General features: G+C 49.8%; 1 protein-coding gene across 1 annotated transcript in view; it reads right to left on the reverse strand.

Annotated features, from left to right (window-relative positions):
* LOC138275070 (C-type lectin domain family 2 member L-like) overlaps positions 1-23,509 on the reverse strand; it is a 151,369-nt gene extending 127,860 nt beyond the window's left edge. The window contains exon 1 of the mRNA XM_069219068.1: positions 23,471-23,509. Within this exon, the coding sequence (XP_069075169.1) occupies positions 23,471-23,483 (13 nt within the window). The 5' untranslated portion in view covers positions 23,484-23,509. The remainder of the gene's footprint in view (positions 1-23,470) is intronic.
* Positions 23,510-24,668: the final 1,159 nt, after the last annotated feature.

A 24,668-nucleotide genomic window follows, 5' to 3' on the forward strand; every position in this document is an offset into this window, starting at 1 on the left:
CAAAACAAGACCAAAACGACAAAAATCCAACATACACAAGTCAAGTTATGATTTTTTAAAGGTTTAAAATAAAAAGAGTCTTTAGGTAGTTGTAACACCACACTAGCGCTGCTAGCGTGAAAATGTACCTGGTTTGCGTCAAAAATAACCCCGCACGGGCGGTGTGCGTCGAAAACAACTCGGCACGGCGGTGCGCGTTGAAAAAGCCAGCCACACGACGATCCGAAAGTCCCGCGGCGCAGGGTGCGATCTCTCAGCCTCCGTCAGCGATGCTGCGCGTCGTTTCTCCTGCTCCGGGCGTCGGTTTCTCGGTTGCGTTTCCTGCGGCGTCGTTTCTCAGCTGCGGAACCGGCGTCGCGTCGTTTTCTCAGCCGCGATCGGGTTCGCGTCGATCTTTTCTCCGCACGGCGCTCGGTGCGTGTATTTTTGTCCTTAGGCTGCCAGCCTCTCCTTTCAGGGTCCCAGGAACTGGAAGGGCACCACAGAGCAGAGTAGGGGTCTCTCCAGAGACTCCAGGTGCTGGCAGGAAGAAGTCTTTGCTATCCCTGAGACTTCAACAACAGGAGGCAAGCTCTACATCAAGCCCTTGGAGATTTCTTCTTCAAGATGGAAGGCACACAAAGTCCAGTCTTTGCCCTCTTACTCAGGCAGAAGCAGCACTGCAGGAAAGCTCCACAAAGCACAGTCACAGGCAGGGCAGCACTTGTTCCTCAGCGATCAGCTCTTCTCCAGGCAGAGGTTCCCCTTGATTCCAGAAGTGTTTCTAAAGTTTGTAAGTTTGGGTGCCCTTCTTATACCCATTTTAGTCTTTGAAGTCACCTTTCTTCAAAGGGGACTCACACCTCCTTGTGAAATCCTGCCTTGCCCAGGCAAGGCCTCAGACACACACCAGGGGGCTGGAGACAGCATTGTCAGAGGCAGGCACAGTCCTTTCAGATGAGAGTGACCACTCCACCCCTCCCTCCTAGCAGAGATGGCTAATCAGGAAATGCAGATCACACCCCAGCTCCCTTTGTGTTACTGTCTGGTGTGAGGTGAAAAACAACCCAACTGTCAAACTGACCCAGACAGGGAATCCACAAACAAGGCAGAGTCACAGAATGGTTTAAGCAAGAAAATGCTCACTTTCTAAAAGTGGCATTTCCAAACGCACAATCTTAAAATCAACTTTACTAAAAGATGTATTTTTAAATTGTGAGTTCAGGGATCCCAAACTCCACATGTCCATCTACTCTCTAGGGGAATCTACACTTTAATCATATTTAAAGGTAGCTCCCATTTTATCCTATGAGAGAGAGACAGACCTTGCAACAGTGAAAACGAAATTGGCAGTATTTCACTGTCAGGACATATAAACCACATTACTATATGTCCTACCTTATCCATACACTGCACCCTGCCCTTGGGGCTACCTAGGGCCTACCTTAGGGGTGCCTTACATGTAAGAAAAGGGAAGGTTTAGGCCTGGCAAGTGGGTACACTTGCCAAGTCGAATTTACAGTGTAAGAATACACACACAGACACTGCAGTGGCAGGTCTGAGACATGATTACAGAGCTACTTATGTGGGTGGCACAACCAGTGCTGCAGGCCCACTAGTAGCATTTGATTTACAGGCCCTGGCACCTCTAGTGCACCTTACTAGGGACTTACTAGTAAATCAAATATGCCAATCATGGATAAACCACTTACATACAATTTAAACAGGAGAGCATATGCACTTTAGCACTGGTTAGCAGTGGTAAAGTGCTCAGAGTTGAAAAGCCAACAGCAACATGTCAGAAAAAAATAGGAGGCAGGAGGCGAAAAAGACTGGGGATGACCCTGCATAAGCAAAAGTCCAACAAGACCTCTATAGTCTACACAAAACCTCATTTCCTTCTTTCCATCTTTAGAATTGGGTTTTGGTACCAGTACCACAGGAGAAGCCCATGGACTGTCAGAGTGCTCAACCACTCCTAGTTCCAACATTTTCTGAACTTCTTGCTTTATGCAGTCCCTGACATGGTCAGGCTGCCTATAGATCTTACTTTTGACAGGTAAACTGTCTCCAGTATCTATAGTGTGCTCACACCAAGAAGTGGTGCCTGGCACAGTAGAGAAGAGTTCTGAAAATTGTCCTAGGAGATTTATGCAATTATCTTTCTGCTCAGCAGTAAGACAATCAGCCAAAACTACACCTTCCACAAGAACATCTTGTTCTGTGGAAGAGAAGAGATCAGGTAGAGGATCACTGTCTTCTTCCTGTCCCTCATCTGTTGCCATGAGCAGGGTGAGATCAGCCCTGTCATAGTAGGGTTTCAGGCGGTTGACATGGAGCACCCTAAGGGGACTCCTGGCAGTGCCTAAGTCAACCAAGTAGGTGACTTCACCCTTCTTTTCAACAATTGTGTGGGGTCCACTCCATTTATCTTGGAGTGCTCTTGGGGCCACAGGCTCCAAGACCCACACTTTCTGCCCTGGTTGGTACTGAACCAAAACAGCCTTCTGATCATGCCATTGCTTCTGGAGCTCTTGGCTGGCCTGAAGGTTTTTACTGGCCTTTTTCATGTACTCAGCCATCCTTGATCTGAGGCCAAGTACATAATCCACAATATCCTTCTTAGGAGCTTTTAAAGGTTGTTCCCAACCCTCCTTTACAAGTGTGAGTGGACCCCTAACAGGGTGTCCAAAAAGAAGTTCAAAGGGGCTGAAGCCCACTCCTTTCTGGGGTACCTCCCTGTAGGCAAAAAGGAGGCATGGTAGAAGGATATCCCATCTCCTGCGGAGTTTTTCAGGGAGTCCCATAATCATGCCTTTGAGAGTTTTATTAAATCTCTCCACCAGTCCATTTGTTTGTGGATGATAGGGTGTTGTGAACTTGTAAGTTACACCACACTCCTTCCACATGGCCTTTAAGTATGCAGACATGAAATTGCTTCCTCTGTCTGATACTACTTCCTTTGGGAAGCCCACCCTGGAAAATATTCCCAGGAGGGCCTTTGCCACTGCAGGAGCTGTAGTGGTCCTTAAAGGAATAGCTTCAGGATATCTTGTGGCATGGTCCACTACCACTAAGATAAACCTATTGCCTGAAGCAGTAGGAGGGTCAAGGGGGCCAACTATGTCAACCCCTAACGTTTCAAAGGGAACCCCAACCACAGGCAGTGGGATAAGGGGTGCCTTTGGGGTGCCACCTGTCTTGCCACTGGCTTGACAGGTTTCACAGGACTTACAAAATTCTTTTGTGTCCTCAGACATCCTAGGCCAATGAAACAGGGGGACAAGCCTGTCCCAAGTTTTCATTTGTCCTAGATGCCCAGCTAAGGGAATGTCATGTGCCAGTGTTAGGAGGAACTTTCTGTACTCCTGAGGAATCACTAATCTCCTGGCAGCTCCAGGTTTAGGATCCCTATGCTCAGTGTACAAGAGGTTGTCCTCCAAGTAAACTCTGTGAGAGTCACTGACATCCCCATTAGCCTGTTTGACAGCTTGCTGTCTGAGACCCTCTAATGTGGGACAGGTTTGCTGTGCCACACTCAGCTCCTCCCTGGCAGGCCCCCCTTCACCCAAAAGCTCAGCAGTGTCTGCTTCCAGCTCCTCTGGTGTAGGTTCTGTACAGGGAGGGAATTCATCTTCCTCAGAAGTAGAATCCACTGTAGAGGGAGGGATAGTAGGAAGTGGTTTGCTTCTACTAGCCCTAGCTTTAGGGAGCACTTGGTCCATTGTTCCAGGATCCAAGCTTCCCTGTCCTTTTTGCTTTTTGGCCTGAGCCCTTGTCAAAGCAAAAATATGCCCTGGAATGCCCAGCATTGCTGCAGGGGCCTCCAACTCCACATCTGACCAAGCTGATGTCTCCAAATCATTCCCTAATAGACAGTCTACAGGTAAATCTGAAGCTACCACAACTTTCTTTGGACCAGTTACCCCCCCCCAGTTGAGATTTACAACAGCCATGGGGTGGCTTTGTGTTATGTTGTGAGCATCGGTTACTTGGTACTGGTGTCCAAGTATGTGTTGTTCAGGGTGCACCAGTTTCTCAATCACCATTGTGACACTGGCACCTGTGTCCCTGTAGGCCTGGACCTCAACACCATTTATTAGGGTTAGTTGCTTGTACTTCTCCAAGTTATGGGGGCAAGCAACCAAAGTGGCTAAATCAATAGCCCCTTCAGAGACTAAAGTAGCCTCTGTGGTCTCCCTAATCAGACCAACCCCAACTAAATTACCAAAAGTGAGCCCAGCTACTCCCTTGGATTGGCTATTAGTAGGTTTGCTCCCACCACTACTGCTATTAGTAGGGACACTAGGTGTAGCAGTAGGGGTTGTAGTGGTAGGAGCTGTGGTGCCTTTCTTTGGACAACTGGGATCTGTTGTCCAATGGCCTTTTATTTTACATAAATAGCACCATGGTTTCTTTTCCTTGTTCTGATTAAAGGAGGATTTGGACCCACCACCCCCACCAGAGTGTTTTTGTGGGCCTGATGAAGACTCATTTTTAGATTTGTCCCCACCCTTGTCAGAAGACTTACCATCCTTCTTTTTGTTGCCATCTTTGTCACCCCCTGTATGAACTTTTCTGTTCACTCTTGTTCTGACCCATTTGTCTGCCTTCTTTCCCAATTCTTGGGGAGAGGTCAGATCAGAGTCCACCAAGTACTGGTGCAACAAATCAGACACACAATTATTAAGAATATGCTCTCTCAGGATTAAGTTATACAGGCTGTCATAATCAGTAACTTTACTGCCATGTAACCACCCCTCCAAGGCCTTCACTGAATGGTCAATGAAATCAACCCAGTCTTGTGAAGCCTCCTTTTTGGTCTCTCTGAACTTTATCCTGTACTGTTCAGTGGTTAAGCCATAACCATCCAGGAGTGCATTCTTAAGAACTTGGAAATTATTAGCATCATTTTCTTTTACAGTAAGGAGCCTATCCCTACCTTTTCCACTAAATGATAGCCATAGGATAGCAGCCCACTGCCTTTGAGGGACATCCTGTACAACACAGGCCCTCTCAAGTGCAGCAAACCACTTGTTAATGTCATCCCCCTCCTTATAAGGGGGAACTATCTTGTGCAGATTCCTGGAATCATGCTCTTTTGCAGGATGACTATGGGGAATACTGCTGCTGCCACCATGGGTATCTAAACCCAACTTCTGTCTTTCCTTCTCTAATTCAAAAGACTGTCTATCCAAATCCAGCTGTTGCTTTTTAAGCTTCAGTCTGGTTTGTTCCACCCTCAACTTATTGAGTTCCCTCTCTAACATTCTGTCATCAGGGTTGGTGGGAGGGACATTTCTAGAAACAGAGCTATGATGGGAATGAACAGAAGGAGACCTGTCCCTTACAGAAGCCAACTTAACAGCTTGGTTTACAGAAACATTACTACCAGAATGGTGTGAATAAATGCTTTTGCTATGATGTGAGACCACACTATTTATATGGTGTGGCTCATCATCATTACCATCTATGCTAGATTGTCTAGTAATGGGCAGGCTAGGAAGTTTCTTTCCTGAATCTTTTCCTGGGGGAGTCCCTGAATCTGATTGGGAACTATTAGGTACTTTTTCAACAGATGGGGCACCTATGGCCTTATCCTGTTCTCTAAGCATATTAATTAATAGTTCTAAGGCAGGATTCTTCCCTACACTCAAACCTCTCTCTATACAGAGACTCCTTGCTCTTTTCCAGCTAAGGTTGTCATATGCAAGTTTGGACAGATCAACACTTTGGCCTGTGCCAGACATTTTTTAGAGAGAGTTAAAGTGATAGAGAAAGAGACAAAAGTTTTTAGAACTTTTTGGAAAGACAGAAAAAAAAACTTTTTAAACTTTTAAGAACTTTTTGAAAGTTTAGGAGTACTTTTCAGCACTTAGAAAAGAGTGAAAAGAGGAAATGCAAAACTTTTTGGCTATGTGTATATACACACTGACCTTGTTTTGTATATTTTTCTCTTATGAAAAGTACAATGACAAGAGTGGTAAGTAGTCTCAAGCACTTATCCCACCACTGCACAACCAATGTAGGAGGCTGGACTGGCTTGTAGTGAGTACCAAGGGGTACTTGCACCTTGCACCAGGCCCAGTTATCCCTTATTAGTGTATAGGGTGTCTAGCAGCTTAGGCTGATAGATAATGGTAGCTTAGCAGAGCAGCTTAGGCTGAACTAGGAGACGTGTGAAGCTACTACAGTACCACTTAGTGTCATATGCACAATATCATAAGAAAACACAATACACAGTTATACTAAAAATAAAGGTACTTTATTTTTATGACAATATGCCAAAGTATCTTAGAGTGTACCCTCAGTGAGAGGATAGGAAATATACACAAGATATATATACACAATAGCAAAAATATGCAGTATAGTCTTAGAAAACAGTGCAAACAATGTATAGTTACAATAGGATGCAATGGGGAAACATAGGGATAGGGGCAACACAAACCATATACTCCAAAAGTGGAATGCGAACCACGAATGGACCCCAAACCTATGTGACCTTGTAGAGGGTCGCTGGGACTATTAGAAAATAGTGAGAGTTAGAAAAATAACCCTCCCCAAGACCCTGAAAAGTGAGTGCAAAGTGCACTAAAGTTCCCCTAAGGACAAAATAGTCGTGTTAGAGGAATAATGCAGGAAAGACACAAACCAGCAATGCAACAACTGTGGATTTCCAATCTAGGGTACCTGTGGAACAAGGGGACCAAGTCCAAAAGTCACAAGCAAGTCGGAGATGGGCAGATGCCCAGGAAATGCCAGCTGCGGGTGCAAAGAAGCTTCAACTGGACAGAAGAAGCGGAGGTTTCTGCAGGAACGAAAAGGGCTAGAGACTTCCCCTTTGGTGGACGGATCCCTCTCGCCTTGGAGAGTCGTGCAGAAGTGTTTTCCCGCCAGAAGGATGCCAACAAGCCTTGCTACACGCAAATCGTGCGTTTGGCGTTTTTGGACGCTGCTGGGGCCCAGGAGGGACCAGGAGGTCGCAAATTGGACCTGAAGAGAGAGGGGACGTCGAGCAAGACAAAGAGCCCTCACTGAAGCAGGTAGCACCCGGAGAAGTGCCAGAAACAGGCACTACGAGGATGCGTGAAACGGTGCTCGCCGAAGTTGCACAAAGGAGTCCCACGTCGCCGGAGACCAACTTAGAAAGTCGTGCAATGCAGGTTAGAGTGCCGTGGACCCAGGCTTGGCTGTGCACGAAGGATTTACGCCGGAAGTGCACAGGGGCCAGAGTAGCTGCAAAGTCGCGGTTCCCAGCAATGCAGCCCAGCGAGGTGAGGCAAGGACTTACCTCCACCAAACTTGGGCTGAAGAGTCACTGGACTGTGGGGGTTACTTGGACAGCGTCGCTGGATTCGAGGGACCTCGCTCGTCGTGCTGAGAGGAGACCCAAGGGACCGGTAATGCAGCTTTTTGGTGCCTGCGGTTGCAGGGGGAAGATTCCGTCGACCCACGGGAGATTTCTTCGGAGCTTCTGGTGCAGAGAGGAGGCAGGCTACCCCCACAGCATGCAAAAGCAGGAAAACAGTCGAGAAGGCGGCAGGATCAGCGTTACAGAGTTGCAGTAGTCGTCTTTGCTACTATGTTGCAGGTTTGCAGGCTTCCAGCGCGGTCAGCGGTCGTTTCCTTATCAGAAGGTGAAGAGAGAGATGCAGAGGAACTCGGCTGAGCTCATGCATTCGTTATCTAAAGTTTCCCCAGAGACAGAGACCCTAAATAGCCAGAAAAGAGGGTTTGGCTACCTAGGAGAGAGGAAAGGCTACTAACACCTGAAGGAGCCTATCAGCAGGAGTCTCTGACGTCACCTGGTGGCACTGGCCACTCAGAGCAGTCCAGTGTGCCAGCAGCACCTCTGTTTCCAAGATGGCAGAGGTCTGGAGCACACTGGAGGAGCTCTGGACACCTCCCAGGGGAGGTGCAGGTCAGGGGAGTGGTCACTCCCCTTTCCTTTGTCCAGTTTCGCGCCAGAGCAGGGGCTAAGGGGTCCCTGAACCGGTGTAGACTGGCTTATGCAGAATTGGGCACATCTGTGCCCAACAAAGCATTTCCAGAGGCTGGGGGAGGCTACTCCTCCCCTGCCTTCACACCATTTTCCAAAGGGAGAGGGTGTCACACCCTCTCTCAGAGGAAGTTCTTTGTTCTGCCATCCTGGGCCAGGCCTGGCTGGACCCCAGGAGGGCAGCTGCCTGTCTGAGGGGTTGGCAGCAGCAGCAGCTGCAGTGAAACCCCAGGAAGGGCAGTCTGGCAGTACCAGGGTCTGTGCTACAGACCACTGGGATCATGGAATTGTACCAACAATGCCAGGATGGCATAGAGGGGGCAATTCCATGATCATAGACATGTTACATGGCCATATTCGGAGTTACCATGGTGAAGCTACATATAGGTAGTGACCTATATGTAGTGCACGCGTGTAATGGTGTCCCCGCACTCACAAAGTTCAGTGAATTGGCTCTGAACAATGTGGGGGCACCTTGGCTAGTGCCAGGGTGCCCTCACACTAAGTAACTTTGCACCTAACCTTTACCAGGTAAAGGTTAGACATATAGGTGACTTATAAGTTACTTAAGTGCAGTGTAAAATGGCTGTGAAATAACGTGGACGTTATTTCACTCAGGCTGCAGTGGCAGGCCTGTGTAAGAATTGTCAGAGCTCCCTATGGGTGGCAAAAGAAATGCTGCAGCCCATAGGGATCTCCTGGAACCCCAATACCCTGGGTACCTCAGTACCATATACTAGGGAATTATAAGGGTGTTCCAGTAAGCCAATGTAAATTGGTAAAAATGGTCACTAGCCTGTCAGTGACAATTTGGAAAGAAATGAGAGAGCATAACCACTGAGGTTCTGATTAGCAGAGCCTCAGTGAGACAGTTAGTCACTACACAGGTAACACATTCAGGCACACTTATGAGCACTGGGGCCCTGGGTTACCAGGGTCCCAGTGACACATACAACTAAAACAACATATATACAGTGAAAAATGGGGGTAACATGCCAGGCAAGATGGTACTTTCCTACAGTGATGCACAACAGCGAAGTCTGTTTGAGTCTTCTCAAGGGTTCAACAATGAGTATCAGTTCCCCTGGACTTCAGTACCCCTCCCTGGCCATGGGTAGGAGTAGGTGTGGGGGGGGACTTGGAGCTATGACATGGCCATGTTCGGAGTTACCATTGTGACGCTATACGTAGGTAGTGTCCTATGTATAGTGCACGCGTGTAATGGTGTCCCCGCACTCACAAAGTCTGGGGAGCTTGCCCTGAACGGTGTGGGGGCACCCAGCCTGAGTGAAATAACGCACACGTTATTTCACAGCCATTTTCATTGCACTTAAGTGACTTATAAGTCACCTTTATGTCTACCCTACTTGCTGAAGGTTAGGTGCAAAGTTACTAAGTCTGAAGGCACCCTTGTGCTAGCAAAGGTGCCCCCACATACTTCAGGACCATTTCCCCGGACATTGTGAGTACGTAGACACCATTATACGCGTGCACTACATATAGGTCAATACCTATATGTAGCTTCACAATGGTAACTCCGAATATGTCCATGTAACATGTCTAAGATCATGGAATTGTCCCCCCATTCCAAATGTGGTATTGGGGTGTCAATCCCATGCATCCTCAGGGCTCCACTATGGACCCCGGGTACTGCCTAACGAGCTCTTTGGGGTTTTCTCTGCAGCTACCGCTGCTGCTACCCCACAGACAGGGTTCTACCTTCCTGGGGTCTGGGCAGCCCAGTCCAAGGAAGGCAGAACAAAGAATTTCCTCTGAGAGAGGGTGTTACACCCTCTCCCTTTGGAAATAGGTGTTAAGGGCTGGGGGGGGGGGGGGGGGGGGAGTAGCCTCTCCCAGCCTCTGGAAATGCTTTGAAGGACACAGATGGTGCCCTCCTTGCATAACCCAGTGTACACCAGTTCAGGGAACCCCCATTCCCTGCTCTGTTGCGAAACTGGGCAAAGGAAAGGGTGGTGCCCAGAGCTCCTCCAGTGTGTCCCAGACGTCTGCCATCTTGGATCCAGAGATGTAAGGGCACTCTGGAGGCCTCTGAGTGGCCAGTGCCAGCAGGTGACATCAGAGACCACTTCCGATAGGTGCTTACCTGACTGGGTAGCCACTCCTCCTCGGAGGGCTAATTAGGGTCTCTCCATTTGGCTTTCCCTCAGATAACGACTTGCAAGAATTCACCCGAGTTCCTCTGCACCTCTCTCTGACTTCTGCCAAGGATCGATCACTGACTGCTCCAGGACGCCTGCAAAACTGCAACAAAGTAGCAAGCATACTACCAGTGACATTGTAGCACCTAAGCCTGCTGGCTTTCTCAACTGTTTCCTGGTGGTGCATGCTTTGGGTGCTGCCTGCCTTCATCCTGCACTGGAAGCCATGAAGAAATCTCCTGTGGGTCGACGGAATCTTCCCCCTGCTTCAGCAGACACCAAACTTCAGCGTCACCGGTACTCTAGGACCCCTCTCATCCTGACGAGCGTGGCCCCTGGAACACAGGTGGTGGACCCAAGTAACCCAGACTGTCCAGTGGTCCAACTGTCCAAACTTGGAGGACGTAAGTCCTTGCCTCCCCTCTCCAGACAGTAATCCTGTGCACCGCCTGAACTGCAGCTGCTAGGGCTTCTGTGCACATTTCCATGGAATCCTTTGTGCACAGCCAAGCCAAGGTACCCAGCACTCCTGCATTGCTCAACTCCCTGAGTTGACCTACGGCTTTGTGGGACCCTCTTTTGCAGTGTTGAGATGACTGTCGTGTTCAGACTTCTTGAACCTGTGTTCAAGGACTTCTGTGGGTGTTACCTTCTTGTGCGTGAGCTCTCTACGTAGCTGAAGGTCTCCTCTGTCTCCTCTCCCAAGTGGCCACATCCTGGTCCTTCCTGGGCCCGAGCAGCACCTTTTTTCTTCAACCACGACTCTTGCAGCTAGCAAGGCTTGTTTGCGGTATTTTGCCAAAGAAGCAACTCTGCATCCTCCAGCACTCCGTGGGACTTCTTTTGCATGAAGGAGAAGTTCCTAGCACCTTTCATTGTTACAGAATCTTCAGCTTCTTCCATCCGGAGGCAGCCATTTTGCACCTTCATCCAGGGTTTAGTTGGCTCTTGCCCCCCCTGGACACTTTTATGACTCTTGGACTTGGTCCCCTTCCTTTGCAGGTCCTCAGGACCAGGAATCCGTCTTCAGTGCGTTGCAGTCTGTTGTGTTCTTTGCAAAATCCTCTATCACGAGTTTAGTGTGTTTTTGGGAAAATAGTAGTACTTTACTCCTACTTTCCAGGGTCTTGGGGTGTGATATCTTGGACAACCTTAGTGTTTTCTTACACTCCCAGGGGCCCTATACACACTACACTAGCCTAGGGGTCCATTTGTGGTTCGCATTTCACTTTCTTAGTATATGGTTTGTGTTGCCCCTAGGCCTATTGCATCCTATTGTATTCTACAATGTTTGCACTATTTTACTAACTGTTTACTTACCTGACTTTGGTTTGTGTGTATATGATGTACCTCTTAAGGGAGTATATTCTCGGAGATATTTTTGGCACATTGTCACTAAAATAAAGTACCTTTATTTTTAGTAACTCAGAGTATTGTGTTTTCTTATGATATTGTGCTATATGATATAAGTGGTATAGTAGGAGCTTTGCATGTCTCCTAGTTCAGCCTAAGCTGCTCTGCTATAGCTACCTCTATCAGCCTAAGCTGCTAGAACACTACTAATAACGCATAACTGGACCTGGCACAAGGTGTAAGTACCATCAGGTACCCACTATAAGCCAGGCCAGCCTCCTACAAGGGGTTATCATGGGGTGCAGTGACTGACAGACATTGCCATAGGAGGGGTTGTCATGGGAGGTGTGGTGACTGACTGACACTGCCATAGAAAGGGTGTCATTGGGAGGTGTGGTGACTGACTGACACTGCCATAGAAGGGGTGTCATTGGGAGGTGTGGTGACTGACTGACACTGCCATAGAAGGGGTGTCATTGGGGGGTGCTGACTGACAGACACTTCCATAGGAGGGAATATCATGGGGGTGTGATGACTGACAGACACTGCCCTAGGAGGGGTGCCATGGGGATGCAGTGACTGGCAGACACTGCCAGAAGAGGGGTTATGGGGGGTGTGATGACTGACAGGCACTGACATCGGAGGGGTGCAATGGGGGCTGTACTGACTGACAGACACTGCCATAGGAGGGGGTGCCATGGGGGATGCAATCACTGACAGTCATTGCCATAGGAGACATGTGTCATAGGTGATGTGCTGACTGACAGCCACTGGCAGAAATGCAGTGGGGCACCACAGCGAGCTGAAAGTAAACTTGAGGGACAAGACTCTTCTGCGCTCCTTCCTTCTGTGCAGAATGTTACCTGCAACTGGGGAATAAGTTCCTATACTTAGTGGTGTAACAAACTTGAGGGGGGCACCCTGCAAAGTACTTGGAGAGGCCCCTTTCGTACTCACTCAGGATCTCTCAGGCCAGGGTGCTGTGCTGCAGGGCCCTGGAGCTCAGGGGAGAGGCACACCGCGGGGTCTGCAGGGGCCTTTGGTACGCCACAGCCTATACCTCCTTTTCTGCTCCTGCGTTTGCATCTCTGAGAACCACTAAGTGACTGACCTCAAACAAGTGATGCAGAACTTTTAGTTGTTCTAGACTTTATCAAACTCTGGCAGAACAAATCTTGAACTTTGAATCAAACATCCTGGTTCTCTTTCAAGTCACATATTAATTCACCTCCATGTTTTATCCACAACTGTTTGTATAGTAAACAGGCACTGGCAAAGAAAACAGGTCTTGCATTCTATTGTAAGTGCTTCTTCACTGACTGGTGAGCTTGCATGTGTGTGGTGTTGTGGATGAGTGAGTGGGTAAATGCATGAATAAGTTAATGGGGCATGAGTGCAAGCATATGTGTCTGAGTGCAGGGGCAAGGAGTCACTGAGTGCAAACTTGGATACTTAAACGCAGTGAAAAGACACTTACATGTATAACCCAGACCTACTGGCTTTGACTCTGCAGTCTTTGGCCCTCATTTTAACCCGGGCGTTTTTTTGACCGCCAGGGTTAATGTGGCAGTATTTCCGCCAACAGGCTGGCGGTACATACCGCCACATTAGGAGTGTGGCGGGTTAGCTGCAGGCAAACCAACAGTTCTCCCCTCATACCTTCATGGCGGTATGAGCTGCCAGGCCGGAGATGTCAATCTCCGACCCGGAAACCCCCAGAGTACCGCCAGCAGCATTATCAGCCAACCTACCGCCATTGTTTTGCCAAATGGCGGTAGGCCCTATCAGTGACAGGGAATTCCTTCCCTGTCAGAAGTAGGCGGCTCCCTCGCCCCCCTAACATTCACCTGACACCCCCTCTCCATCGAAACAACCCCTCTACCCCGATTCATACACCCAGTCACGTACACTGGGATACACGCATTCACTGACATACACGCATTCACATACACATTTGTCCAGACATACCCACACACATTCTTCCACAGACACACTGACATGCAGACACAATCACTTCACCATTCGTACACGCAGTCACTCACATGCATACAACACACACAGATGCATTTACATATGCACTCACACACAACACACCCCACCCTCTAACCCCCTCCCCTGTTGGACGCCTGTCTTACCTTGTCTGGTGAGGAGGTCATCCGGCAGGGAACTGGAAGGTGCACTGCTACCGTCAGCAGCGCCCCCACCAGCAGGACACCGCCAGGCCATATTACTGCTGAAAATACAGCTGGTGGGGTTCTACTTGCGGGGCGGTGCTGGTGTGAACACTGACGGATTTCTGCCCTTATTGTGGCGGAAGTCAGGCAGTGCTCATAATCTGGCGGACGGATGGTCACTGCCATGGTGCTATGTTGGAGGAAGTCACCGCGGCAGGAGCCGGTTATTACCACCAAAGTTTTAATTAGGGCCTTAGTATGTAATGGGTGGACACTTAAGAGGTGGTATTTAGAGCTGTGCACCTTACCTGGCTCCTAAAACCCTCCTTTGTGCAGAAGGCCCTGTAGTCGCTCTCGAAGTGCTATAAAGACACAAATGACTGCTCAATGTAGTCAGTTCAACTAGGTCCCAAGAACAGCAGAATTGGTACATTCAAGCCACTGAGTTCGGAGTATGGAGCATCTGATGGTAGTGCTTAGAAACCAGTGGTAGGGCCTCACAGGTGTAGTCTGGGGGGCTGCGTGAGGGCTTACAATGGATCACTAGACTTGTAAAAGTGAATCTTACAGTTTATGTATAAACCACACATGAGTTGAGAAGCTGAAAACAAAAGCACAGGCCAGAAGTACCCATTGTTTCCTTCCACTTTATATAAAAGGAGACATTGAAGGGCACTTTCCCTGTTCATACATGTCTGGTATCTTGTGACTGAGGAGGGCAGTGGGGGGACACAAGTCAGACCTCTAATACGTGCCTTAGATGTTGCAGCCAGCATCAGGAAAAAGCAGAGGGCAGCATTTTTAAAAAACAAGCATTGTCAAAGTCAATAGGTCTTGCCAGTGTCTTTTAGCCATGCTGTACAGCAGGGTGGCTGCTGTGAAACATGACTGTAAGCTAGTGGTATGGTGAAGAGGAGAGTGGAATAGAGAGGCATAGAGGGGAGTGGTGTAGAGTAAAGTGGTAACAGTAGAGTGGCATACATTAGAGTAGAGTGGAGAACAGTAGAGTGGCATACTTTAGAGTAGAGTGACAGAGTAAAGAACAGTAGAGTGGCATACATTAGAATAGAGTGGAGTGGAGAACAGTAGAGTGGCATACATTAGAGTAGAGTGAAGAACAGTAGAGTGGCATACATTAGAGTAGAGTGACAGAGTGAAGAACAGTAGAGTGGCATACATTAGAGTAGAGTGACAGAGTGAAGAACAGTAGAGTGGCATACATTAGAGTAGAGTGACAGAGTGAGGAACAGTAGAGTGGCATACATTAGAGTAGAGTGACAGAGTGAAGAACAGTAGAGTGGCGTACATTAGAGTAGAGTGACAGAGTGAAGAACAGTAGAGTGGCGTACATTAGCTTATAGTGGCATACATTACAGTAGAGAGGTGTGGAGTGGAGAACAGTAGAGTGGCATACATTAGAACAGAGTGGAGTGGAGAACAGTAGAGCGGCGTACATTAGAACAGAGTGGAGTTGCGCAGAGTAAAGTGGGGAACAGTAGAGCGATGTACATTAGAGTAGAGTGATATAGAGTGCCAAAGACGAGAGTGGCATAGAGTAGAGTGGCGTAGAGTGCCAAAGACTAGAGTGGCATAGAGTAGAGTGGCGTAGAGTGCCAAAGACTAGAATGGCATAGAGTAGAGTGGCGTAGAGTAGAGTGGTGTAGAGTGGCATAGAGTAGGTGGCAAAGAGGAAAGTGGAATTGAAAGGCATAGAGTGGAGTGGCATAGAGTAAAGTGGAGAAGAGTAGAGTTCTGTACATTAGAGTAGAGTGTTGTAAAGTGCCAAAGACTAGAGTGGCGCAGAGTGGCATAGAGTGGAGTGGCGTAGAGTGGAGTGGAGAACAGTACAGTGGCATACATTAGAGTAGCGTGGTGTAGAGTACATAGGCATAGTGTAGACATATTGAGTGCCATAGAGGGGCATGATGTAGAGTAGAGTGGGTTAGTGAGGAGTGGGGTAGACTAGAGTGGTGTAGAGTAAAGTGGAGAACAGTATAGTAGCATACAGAAGAGTGGCATACAGTACAGTGGCGTACATTACAGTAGAGTAGTGTAGAGTGGCAAAGACTAGAGTAGCGTAGAGTTGAGTGGCATAGAATTAAGTGGTGTAGAGTACAGAGGCATAGAGTGGAGACTTATAGAGTGCCATAGAGGGACATGGTGTAGAGTAGAGTGGCGTACAGTAGAGTGGGGTAGAGTAAAGTGGGGAACAGTAGAGTGGGGAACAGCAGAGTAGAGTGGTGCAGAGTACCAAAGACTAGAGTGGCATAGAGTAGAGTGGCGTAGAGTGGTGTAGAGTAAAGTGGAGAACAGTAGAGTTGCGTACATATGAGTAGCGTAGTGTAGAGTACAGAAACAGAGTAAAGACATATAGAGTGCCATAGAGAGGCATGGTGTACAGAAGAGTGGAGTGTCGTAGAGTGAGGTAGACTAAAGTGGTGTAGAGTAGGGTGCCGTTGAGTGGAGTAGGGTAGAGGGCCATTGTATGGAACAGAGTGGAGTGGAGTGGCATAGAGTTGAGTGAAGTGACAGAGTGGTGTGCAGAGTGGAGTTGCATACAGTGGAGTGGTGTAGACTAGAGTGGAGTGGCAAAGCGTAGTGTAGAGTAAAAAGGCATAGAGTGGAAACTTACAGAGTGCCGTAGAGAGGCATGGTGTAGATTAGAGTGGTGTAGAGTGGAGTGGCGTGGAGTGGCATAGAGTGGGGTGGCATAGAGTGGGGTGGCATAGAGTGGGGTGTGGTGTACAGAGGCACAGAGTTTGAGACTTACAGAGTGCCACAGATGGGAATGGTTTAGAATAGAGTGGTGTAGAGTGGCAAAGACTAGAGCTGCATAGAGTAGAGTGGGGTAGACTAGAGTGGGGTAGACTAGAGTGGCGTAGAGTAGAGTGGCGTAGAGTAGAGTGGCGTAGAGTACCTTTGTATGGAGTGGAGTGGCAGAGTAGTGTTGAGTGGTGTAGAATTGACTGGACTGGAGTTTAGTAGAGTGGTGTAGACCAGAATGGTGAGGAGTGACAGAGTGGTGTGGAGTAGAATGGAGTGAAGTGAAGTGGTGTAGAGTAGAGTTGCATAGTCTATAGTGGTGTACAGTAGAGTGGCTTAGAGTGGAGTGGAGTACCTTTGTATGGAATGGAGTGGCAGAGTAGTGTGGAGTGACAGAGTTGGGTGGAGTGAGAGAGTGGTGTAGAGTTTGGTGGAGTGAAGTGGTGTATAGTGGAGTTGTGTAGAGAGCCATTGTATGGAGTGGCGTAAAGTTGAGTAGAGTGGCAGAGTGGTGTGGAGTACAGTGGAGTGAAGTGGCGTATAGTAGAGTGGTGTAAACTAGTGTGGAGTGGAGTGACAGAGTGGTGTGGAGTGAAGTGGCATGTAGTGGAGTGGTGTAGAGTGCCATTGCATGGAGTGGAGTAGGGTTGAGTGGAGTGACATACAGTGGTGTGTAGAGTAGAGGGGAGGGGAGTGAAGTGGCATATAGTGGAGTGGTGTAGAGTGCCATAGGATGGAGTGCTGTAGAGTTGAGTGGAGTGACATTAAGTGGTGTGGAGTGAAATGAAGTGGTGTATAGTAGAGCAGTGTAGACTAGTTAGAGTGGAGTAAAGTGACGTGGCGTATAGTGGAGTGGTGTAGAGTGCTATTGTATAGAGTGGCGTAGGGTTGATTGAAGTGGCGAAAAGTAGAGTGGTGTAGACTAGTGTGGAGTGGCATATAGTAGAGTGGTTAGTGTGGAGTGACGTAGAGTGCTGCAGACTAGTGTGGAGTGGCGTATAGTAGATTGGTGTAGACTGGTGTGGAGTGGCATATAGTAGAGTGGTTAGTGTGGAGTGACGTAGAGTGCTGCACACTAGTGTGGAGTGGCGTATAGTAGATTGGTGTAGACTGGTGTGGAGTGGCATATAGTAGAGTGGTTAGTGTGGAGTGACGTAGAGTGCTGCACACTAGTGTGGAGTGGCGTATAGTAGATTGGTGTAGACTAGTGTGGAGTGGCATATAGTAGAGTGGTGTAGACTAGTGTGGAGTGGTGTAGACTAGTGTGGAGTGGTGTAGGGTAGTGTGCAGTGTTGTAGACTAGTGTGGAGTGGTGTATAGTAGAGTGGTGTAGACTGGTGTGGAATGGCGTATAGTAGAGTGGTGTAGACTAGTGTGGTGTGACGTACAGTAGAGTGGTGTAGACTAGTGTGGAGTGGAGTGACACAGTGGTGTAGACTAGTGTGGTGTGGAGTGACACATAGTGGTGTAGGGTAGTGTGGAGTGAAGTGACACAGAGTGGTGTAGAGTCTTGTGGAGCGGAGTGAAGTGAAGTGGCGTAGACTAGTGTGGAGTTGCATATAGTATAGTGGTGTCGACTGGTGTAGAGTGGAGGAACACAGAGTGGTGTAGACTAGTGTGGAGTGGGGTGAAGTGAAATGGCGTAGACTAGTGTGGAGTGACACAGAGTGGTGTAGACTAGTGTGGCGTATAGTAGAGTGGTGTAGACTGGTGTGGAGTGGCGTTTAGTAGAGAGGTGTAGACTAGTGTGGAGTGGTGTATGGTAGAGTGGTGTAGACTAGTGTGGAGTGACACAGAGTGGTGTAGCCTAGTGTGGAGTGGAGTATAGTAGAGTGGTGTTGCCTAGTGTGGAGTGGAGTGACACAGAGTGGTGTAGGCTAGTGTGGAGTGGCGTATAGTAGAGTGGTGTAGGCTAGTGTGCAGTGGTGTAGACTGGTGTGGAGTGACACAGAGTGGTCTATAGTAGAGTGGTGTAGACTGGCGTATAGTAGAGTGGTGTAGACTAGTGTGGAGTGATGTACAGTAGAGTGTTGTAGACTAGTGTGGTGTGACGTACAGTAGAGTGGTGTAGACTAGTGTGGAGTGACACATAGTGGTGTAGGGTAGTGTGGAGTGGAGTGACACAGAGTGGTGTAGGGTCTTGTGGAGCGGAGTGAAGTGAAGTGGCGTAGACCAGTGTGGAGTTGCGTATAGTATAGTGGTGTCGACTTGTGTGGAGTGGAGGGACACAGAGTGGTGTAGACTAGTGTGGAGTGGGGTGAAGTGAAATGGCGTAGACTAGTGTGGAGTGACACAGAGTGGTGTAGACTAGTGTGGAGTGGTGTATAGTAGAGAGGTGTAGACTAGAGTGAAGTGGCGTGTAGTAGAGTGGTGTAGACTAGTGTGGAGTGGCGTGTAGTAGAGTGGTGTAGACTGGTGTGGAGTGGCGTGGTGTAGACTAGTGTGGAGTGGCGTGTAGTAGAGTGCTGTAGACTGGTGTGGAGGGACACAGAGTGGCGTAGACTCTTGTAGAGTGGGGTGAAGTGAAGTGGCCTAGGCTAGTGTGAAGTGACAAGGCGTGGTTGTAGGAGGCTGGACTGGCTTGTAGTGAGTACCAAGGGGTACTTGCACCTTGCACCAGGCCCAGTTATCCCTTATTAGTGTATAGGGTGTCTAGCAGCATAGGCTGATAGATAATGGTAGCTTAGCAGAGCAGCTTAGGCTGAACTAGGAGACGTGTGAAGCTACTACAGTACCACAAGTGTCACTTGCACAATATCATAAGAAAACACAATACACAGATATACTAAAAATAAAGGTACTTTATTTTTATGACAATATGCCAAAGTATCTCAGTGAGTACCCTCAGTATGAGGATAGCAGTTATACACAAGTTATATGTACACAATACCAAAAATATGCAGTATAGTCTTAGAAAACAGTGCAAACAATGTATAGTTACAATAGGATGCAATGGGGACACATAGGGATAGGGGCAACACAAACCATATACTCCAAAAGTGGAATGCGAACCACGAATGGACCCCAAACCTATGTGACCTTGTAGAGGGTCGCTGGGACTATTAGAAAATAGTGAGAGTTAGAAAATTAGCCCTCCCCAAGACCCTGAAAAGTGAGTGCAAAGTGCACTAAAGTTCCCCAAAAGACAAAGAAGTCGTGATAGAGGAATAATGCAGGAAAGAAACAAACCAACAATGCAACAACTGTGGATTTCCAATCTAGGGTACCTGTGGAACAAGGGGACCAAGTCCAAAAGTCACAAGCAAGTCGGAGATGGGCAGATGCCCAGGAAATGCCAGCTGTGGGTGCAAAGAAGCTTCTACTGGACAGAAGAAGCTGCGGTTTCTGCAAGAACGAAAAGGGCTAGAGACTTCCCCTTTGGTGGGCGGATCCGTCTCGCCGTGGAGAGTCGTGCAGAAGTGTTTTCCCGCCGAAAGAACGCCAACAAGCCTTGTTAGCTGCAAATTGTGCGGTTAGCGTTTTTGGAAGCTGCTGCGGCTCAGGAGGGACCAGGAGGTCGCAAATTGGACCAGGAGAGAGAGGGGACATCGTGCAAGTCAAGGAGCCCTCTCAGCAGCAGGTAGCATCCGGAGAAGTGCCAGAAACAGGCACTACAAGGATGCGTGAAATGGTGCTCACCGAAGTTGCACAAAGGAGTCCCACGTCGCCGGAGACCAACTTAGAAAGTCGTGCAATGCAGGTTAGAGTGCCGTGGACCCAGGCTTGGCTGTGCACAAAGGATTTCTGCCGGAAGTGCACAGAAGCCGGAGTATTTGCAAAAGACGTGGTTTCCAACAATGCAGTCTGGCGTGGGGAGGCAAGGACTTACCTCCACCAAACTTGGACTGAAGAGTCACTGGACTGTGGGAGTCACTTGGACAGAGTTGCTGGATTCGAGGGACCTCGCTCGTTGTGCTGAGAGGAGACCCAAGGGACCGGTCATGCAGCTTTTTGGTGCCTGCGGTAGCAGGGGGAAGATTCCGTCGACCCACGGGAGATTTCTTCGGAGCTTCTAGTGCAGAGAGGAGGCAGACTACCCCCACAGCATGCACCACCAGGAAAACAGTCGAGAAGGCGGCAGGATCAGCGTTACAGCGTTGCAGTAGTCGTCTTAGCTACTATGTTGCAGTTTTACAGGCTTCCAGCGCGGTCAGCAGTCGATTCCTTGGCAGAAGGTGAAGAGAGAGATGCAGAGGAACTCTGATGAGCTCTTGCATTCGTTATCTAAAGTTTCCCCAGAGACAGAGACCCTAAATAGCCAGAAAAGAGGGTTTGGCTACTTAGGAGAGAGGATAGGCTACTAACACCTGAAGGAGCCTATCAGAAGGAGTCTCTGACGTCACCTGGTGGCACTGGCCACTCAGAGCAGTCCAGTGTGCTGGCAGCACCTCTGTTTCCAAGATGGCAGAGGTCTGGAGCACACTGGAGGAGCTCTGGACACCTCCCAGGGGAGGTGCAGGTCAGGGGAGTGGTCACTCCCCTTTCCTTTGTCCAGTTTCGCGCCAGAGCAGGGGCTAAGGGGTCCCTGAACCGGTGTAGACTGGCTTATGCAGAACTGGGCACATCTGTGCCCAAGAAAGCATTTCCAGAGGCTGGGGGAGGCTACCCCTCCCCTGCCTTCACACCATTTTCCAAAGGGAGAGGGTGTAACACCCTCTCTCAGAGGAAGTCCTTTGTTCTGCCATCCTGGGACAAGCCTGGCTTGACCCCAGGGGGGCAGAAACCTGTCTGAGGGGTTGGCAGCAGCAGCAGCTGCAGTGAAACCCCAGGAAAGGCAGTTTGGCAGTACCAGTGTCTGTGCTACAGACCACTGGGATCATGGAATTGTGCCAACAATGCCAGGATGGCATAGAGGGGGCAATTCCATGATCTTAGACATGTTACATGGCCCTATTCGGAGTTACCATTGTGAAGCTACATATAGGTAGTGACTTATATGTAGTGCACGCGTGTAATGGTGTCCCCGCACTCACAAAGTTCAGGGAATTGGCTCTGAACAATGTGGGGGCACCTTGGCTAGTGCCAGGGTGCCCTCACACTAAGTAACTTTGCACCTAACCTTTACCAGGTAAAGGTTAGACATATAGGTGACTTGTAAGTTACTTAAGTGCAGTGAAAATGGCTGTGAAATAATGTGTGCATTATTTCACTCAGGCTGCAGTGGCAGGCCTGTGTAAGAATTGTCAGAGCTCCCTATGGGTGGCAAAAGAAATGCTGCAGCCCATAGGGATCTCCTGGAACCCCAATACCCTGGGTACCTCAGTACCATATACTAGGGAATTATAAGGGTGTTCCAGTAAGCCAATGTAAATTGGTAAAATTGGTCACTAGCCTGTTAGTGACAATTTGAAAGAAATGAGAGAGCATAACCACTGAGGTTCTGGTTAGCAGAGCCTCAGTGAGACAGTTAGGCACCACACAGGGAACACATACATATAGGCCACAAACTTATGAGCACTGGGGTCCTGACTAGCAGGGTCCCAGTGACACATAACAGACATACTGAAAACATAGGGTTTTCACTATGAGCACTGGGCCCTGGCTAGCAGGATCCCAGTGAGACAGTGAAAACACCCTGACATACACTCACAAACAGGCCAAAAGTGGGGGTAACAAGCCTAGAAAGAGGCTACTTTCTCACAGTGGTATATTAGTGAAGGTGTACAGTAATGCAGTTGTTGGTATAAGTAACTAAAGAGCCAGTAGAGATGGCAGATAGGGTGAAAGCATCGGTGAATAAGAAGCTGTTGTACCGGTGTTATTAGTAGGGAAGAGCATAGCACGTCCTGGAATAATATTGAAACGTTGATAACATAAAAAACAATAATGCGTTACAAAAGGCAGGTCAGAGCAAAGACGAGGAGGAGTGTACCATGTGTACTAGCATTGCCTGAACTGAGAGGTCCGACACACGTGTTCAATTACAAGCCCGATCTCTTGGCTTTGGCAATGTTTATTTAAAACAAGCAAGAACTATTGGCTTTGCCAATGTTTATTTTGACTTGTCTTGATGACCTACCTCCTCCTAAAACTCCCACCACGAGGCTCTCAGCATTAAAAGCTTCAAACTCCTGCTCCGCCTTTCATCACCGCTCTCCCAGGTGTTATTCCTCCTTCTTACCTGTAGGGTGCAGGCGCGTCCTCCTCCGGCTCTCCTTCTCTCCGGGTGATGTCTGTGTGGACCCCTCGGGTCCTGCCCTCGGTATCAGGCTCTGCTGCTCTGTCCCAGACCCCTCCTTCAGCGCCTCTCTCCTGCCCGGGCTCCCCCTTCCCCCCAGCATCTCACCTCCTGACTCCGCATCTTCTCCTCTCTCTGGGTCTTGGTGAAGCCCCCCTGAGTCCCTCCTCTCCCCCCTGTCTCTCTCCCACCACTGACCCTCTGTCCCAGACCCCTCCTTCAGAGCCTCTCTCCTGCCCGGGCTCCCCCTCCCCTCCAGCACCTCACCTCCTGACTCCGCATCTTCTCCTCTCTCTGTGTCTTGGTGAAGCCCCCCTGAGGGCCTCCTCTCCCTCCTGTCTCCCTCCCCCCTCTGACCCTGTGTCCCACTCCCATCTATAGCGCCTAGACTCGGTCCGGGGACTTGCTGGCCCCCGGTCTCTGGCTGGGACCGTAAGTTGTCAGAGATTCGAGGCTGTGCCCCTGCTTTGGTGGGAATCGTGGAGTCCTTTGGCTCTAGAGCCCCCTCTCTTATGACTCTGTCCTCTTTGTGGAGGGGGGTCCCTGTCTCCCGGTCAGTATCACTCACAGGCAGGGTGAACCCACCCCCCTGACCCTGCGGCTTCTCTCCGGCAGTGCTGGGGTCTGGGGAGCGGGGTGGACCCTTCTTCTTGGGGCGGGGTGCGGTAGGGGGGCCCTTCTTCGGGTCTGGCTCTCTCACACCCCCCATCACAGCGCCCGCCGGACACCCCGGACCCTCCATCCTCAGCCCAGAGTCCCTGGTACAAGTGCAGATGCTGATCTCTGTCCCCGTCAGCGGAGGTGTGTGCACGAGAACCAGTAAACTACACCCCCCCCCCCCCTCAGGTAGGAGGAAGGAGCTCACCTGCAGCCGTCATCACCGGACTTTACCACTCGCTGCGGGAATACTCAGTAACTGAACACACCCCAGAGACCTTGGATGATCATTCAACTGCTCTAGAAGTCATTCCCACGTCATCAGAGGTCCTCAGGCTCTTAAAGCCACCACCTGTGATTACAGACCTGAGCCTGATGACCTCAGGGTGACCCCGAGATGACTGATCACTTTACAGAGGGGGGGGGGGGGGGGGGGGTTCTGAAGACACGAGGACAGGGAATGAGAATGTTTCTGGGGATCTGAGGATGATTTCGGGGTGATTGTCTGATTACCTCAGCAGCGCCGCCATTTTTAACCAAATGAAACTATGGAGGGGCCCGCGGGAAGCAAGAGCAACGCTCTAGTCTTCCCGCGGGTCAATTCGGGAAAGGAAGTGACGGCGAGGGACAGGGATTGGGAAAGGTAAGTGGGGGCGGGTCTAGGGGGAGGAAATAAAAGGGGTTGGGGGTGGAGGGACCGGCCTCTTTTCCGCGCTTACATCGCGCGTTTTAATTTGGAGTGGCCGGTCCCTGGGGGTCCTTCGTGGTAGGGGTTTTGTGGTGCAGGTGGGCTGGGGTTTGGGGCAGGGGGGCGGTGTGTGGGAGTTTTGGTGTCCTTTGGTTTTGGTGCTGGGGGGCCGGGGCGCGCTTGCGGCCCGCGCTGCCCCCTTTCGCGGTTGCTGGGGGTGGCCGTGCGCTCCTTTCGGGCGCCGTCCCCCCCCCCCCCATTTCGGGGGCGGGACGCGCGTTTGCTGGCCGGCAGGCCTGCGTTCGCGGCTCCGCCGCCGCGGTGGCGGGTGGCTGTCTTGGGCCGCTGTGGCCCCCTGGAGGCCCCGGCGGCGGGCCCCCTCCCCCTTTTTTCCGGGGGGCCCAGCATTTTCGGTTTGTTCGGCGGCGGTCCAGATTGCCTGGCTCCGGCCGCGTGGGGGCTCTCAGGGAAGGGAAAGAGGAATTGTCAGTGGGTGGACAGGGGTGGGTTTGGATTGGGGCGTTGTGTTTTTTCAGGCACAGGCTGGTTGGCTGTAGTTGATGGGTGGGGGGAGATCGCGCATTGAGGCGTGGGGCCCTCGCCGCGGGCTTTCGGGGCCCGGTTGGGCGGGTTGGGGCCGGTGCGGGCGCCCCTCCCCCAGGGGAGAATTTAAAAAGAAAAAAAAAAAAAAGGAATGTGTATATATTGTGAAAAGTGG

The sequence above is a fragment of the Pleurodeles waltl genome, chromosome 2_2, assembly GCF_031143425.1.
Source record: "Pleurodeles waltl isolate 20211129_DDA chromosome 2_2, aPleWal1.hap1.20221129, whole genome shotgun sequence".
Lineage (NCBI taxonomy): Eukaryota > Metazoa > Chordata > Amphibia > Caudata > Salamandridae > Pleurodeles > Pleurodeles waltl.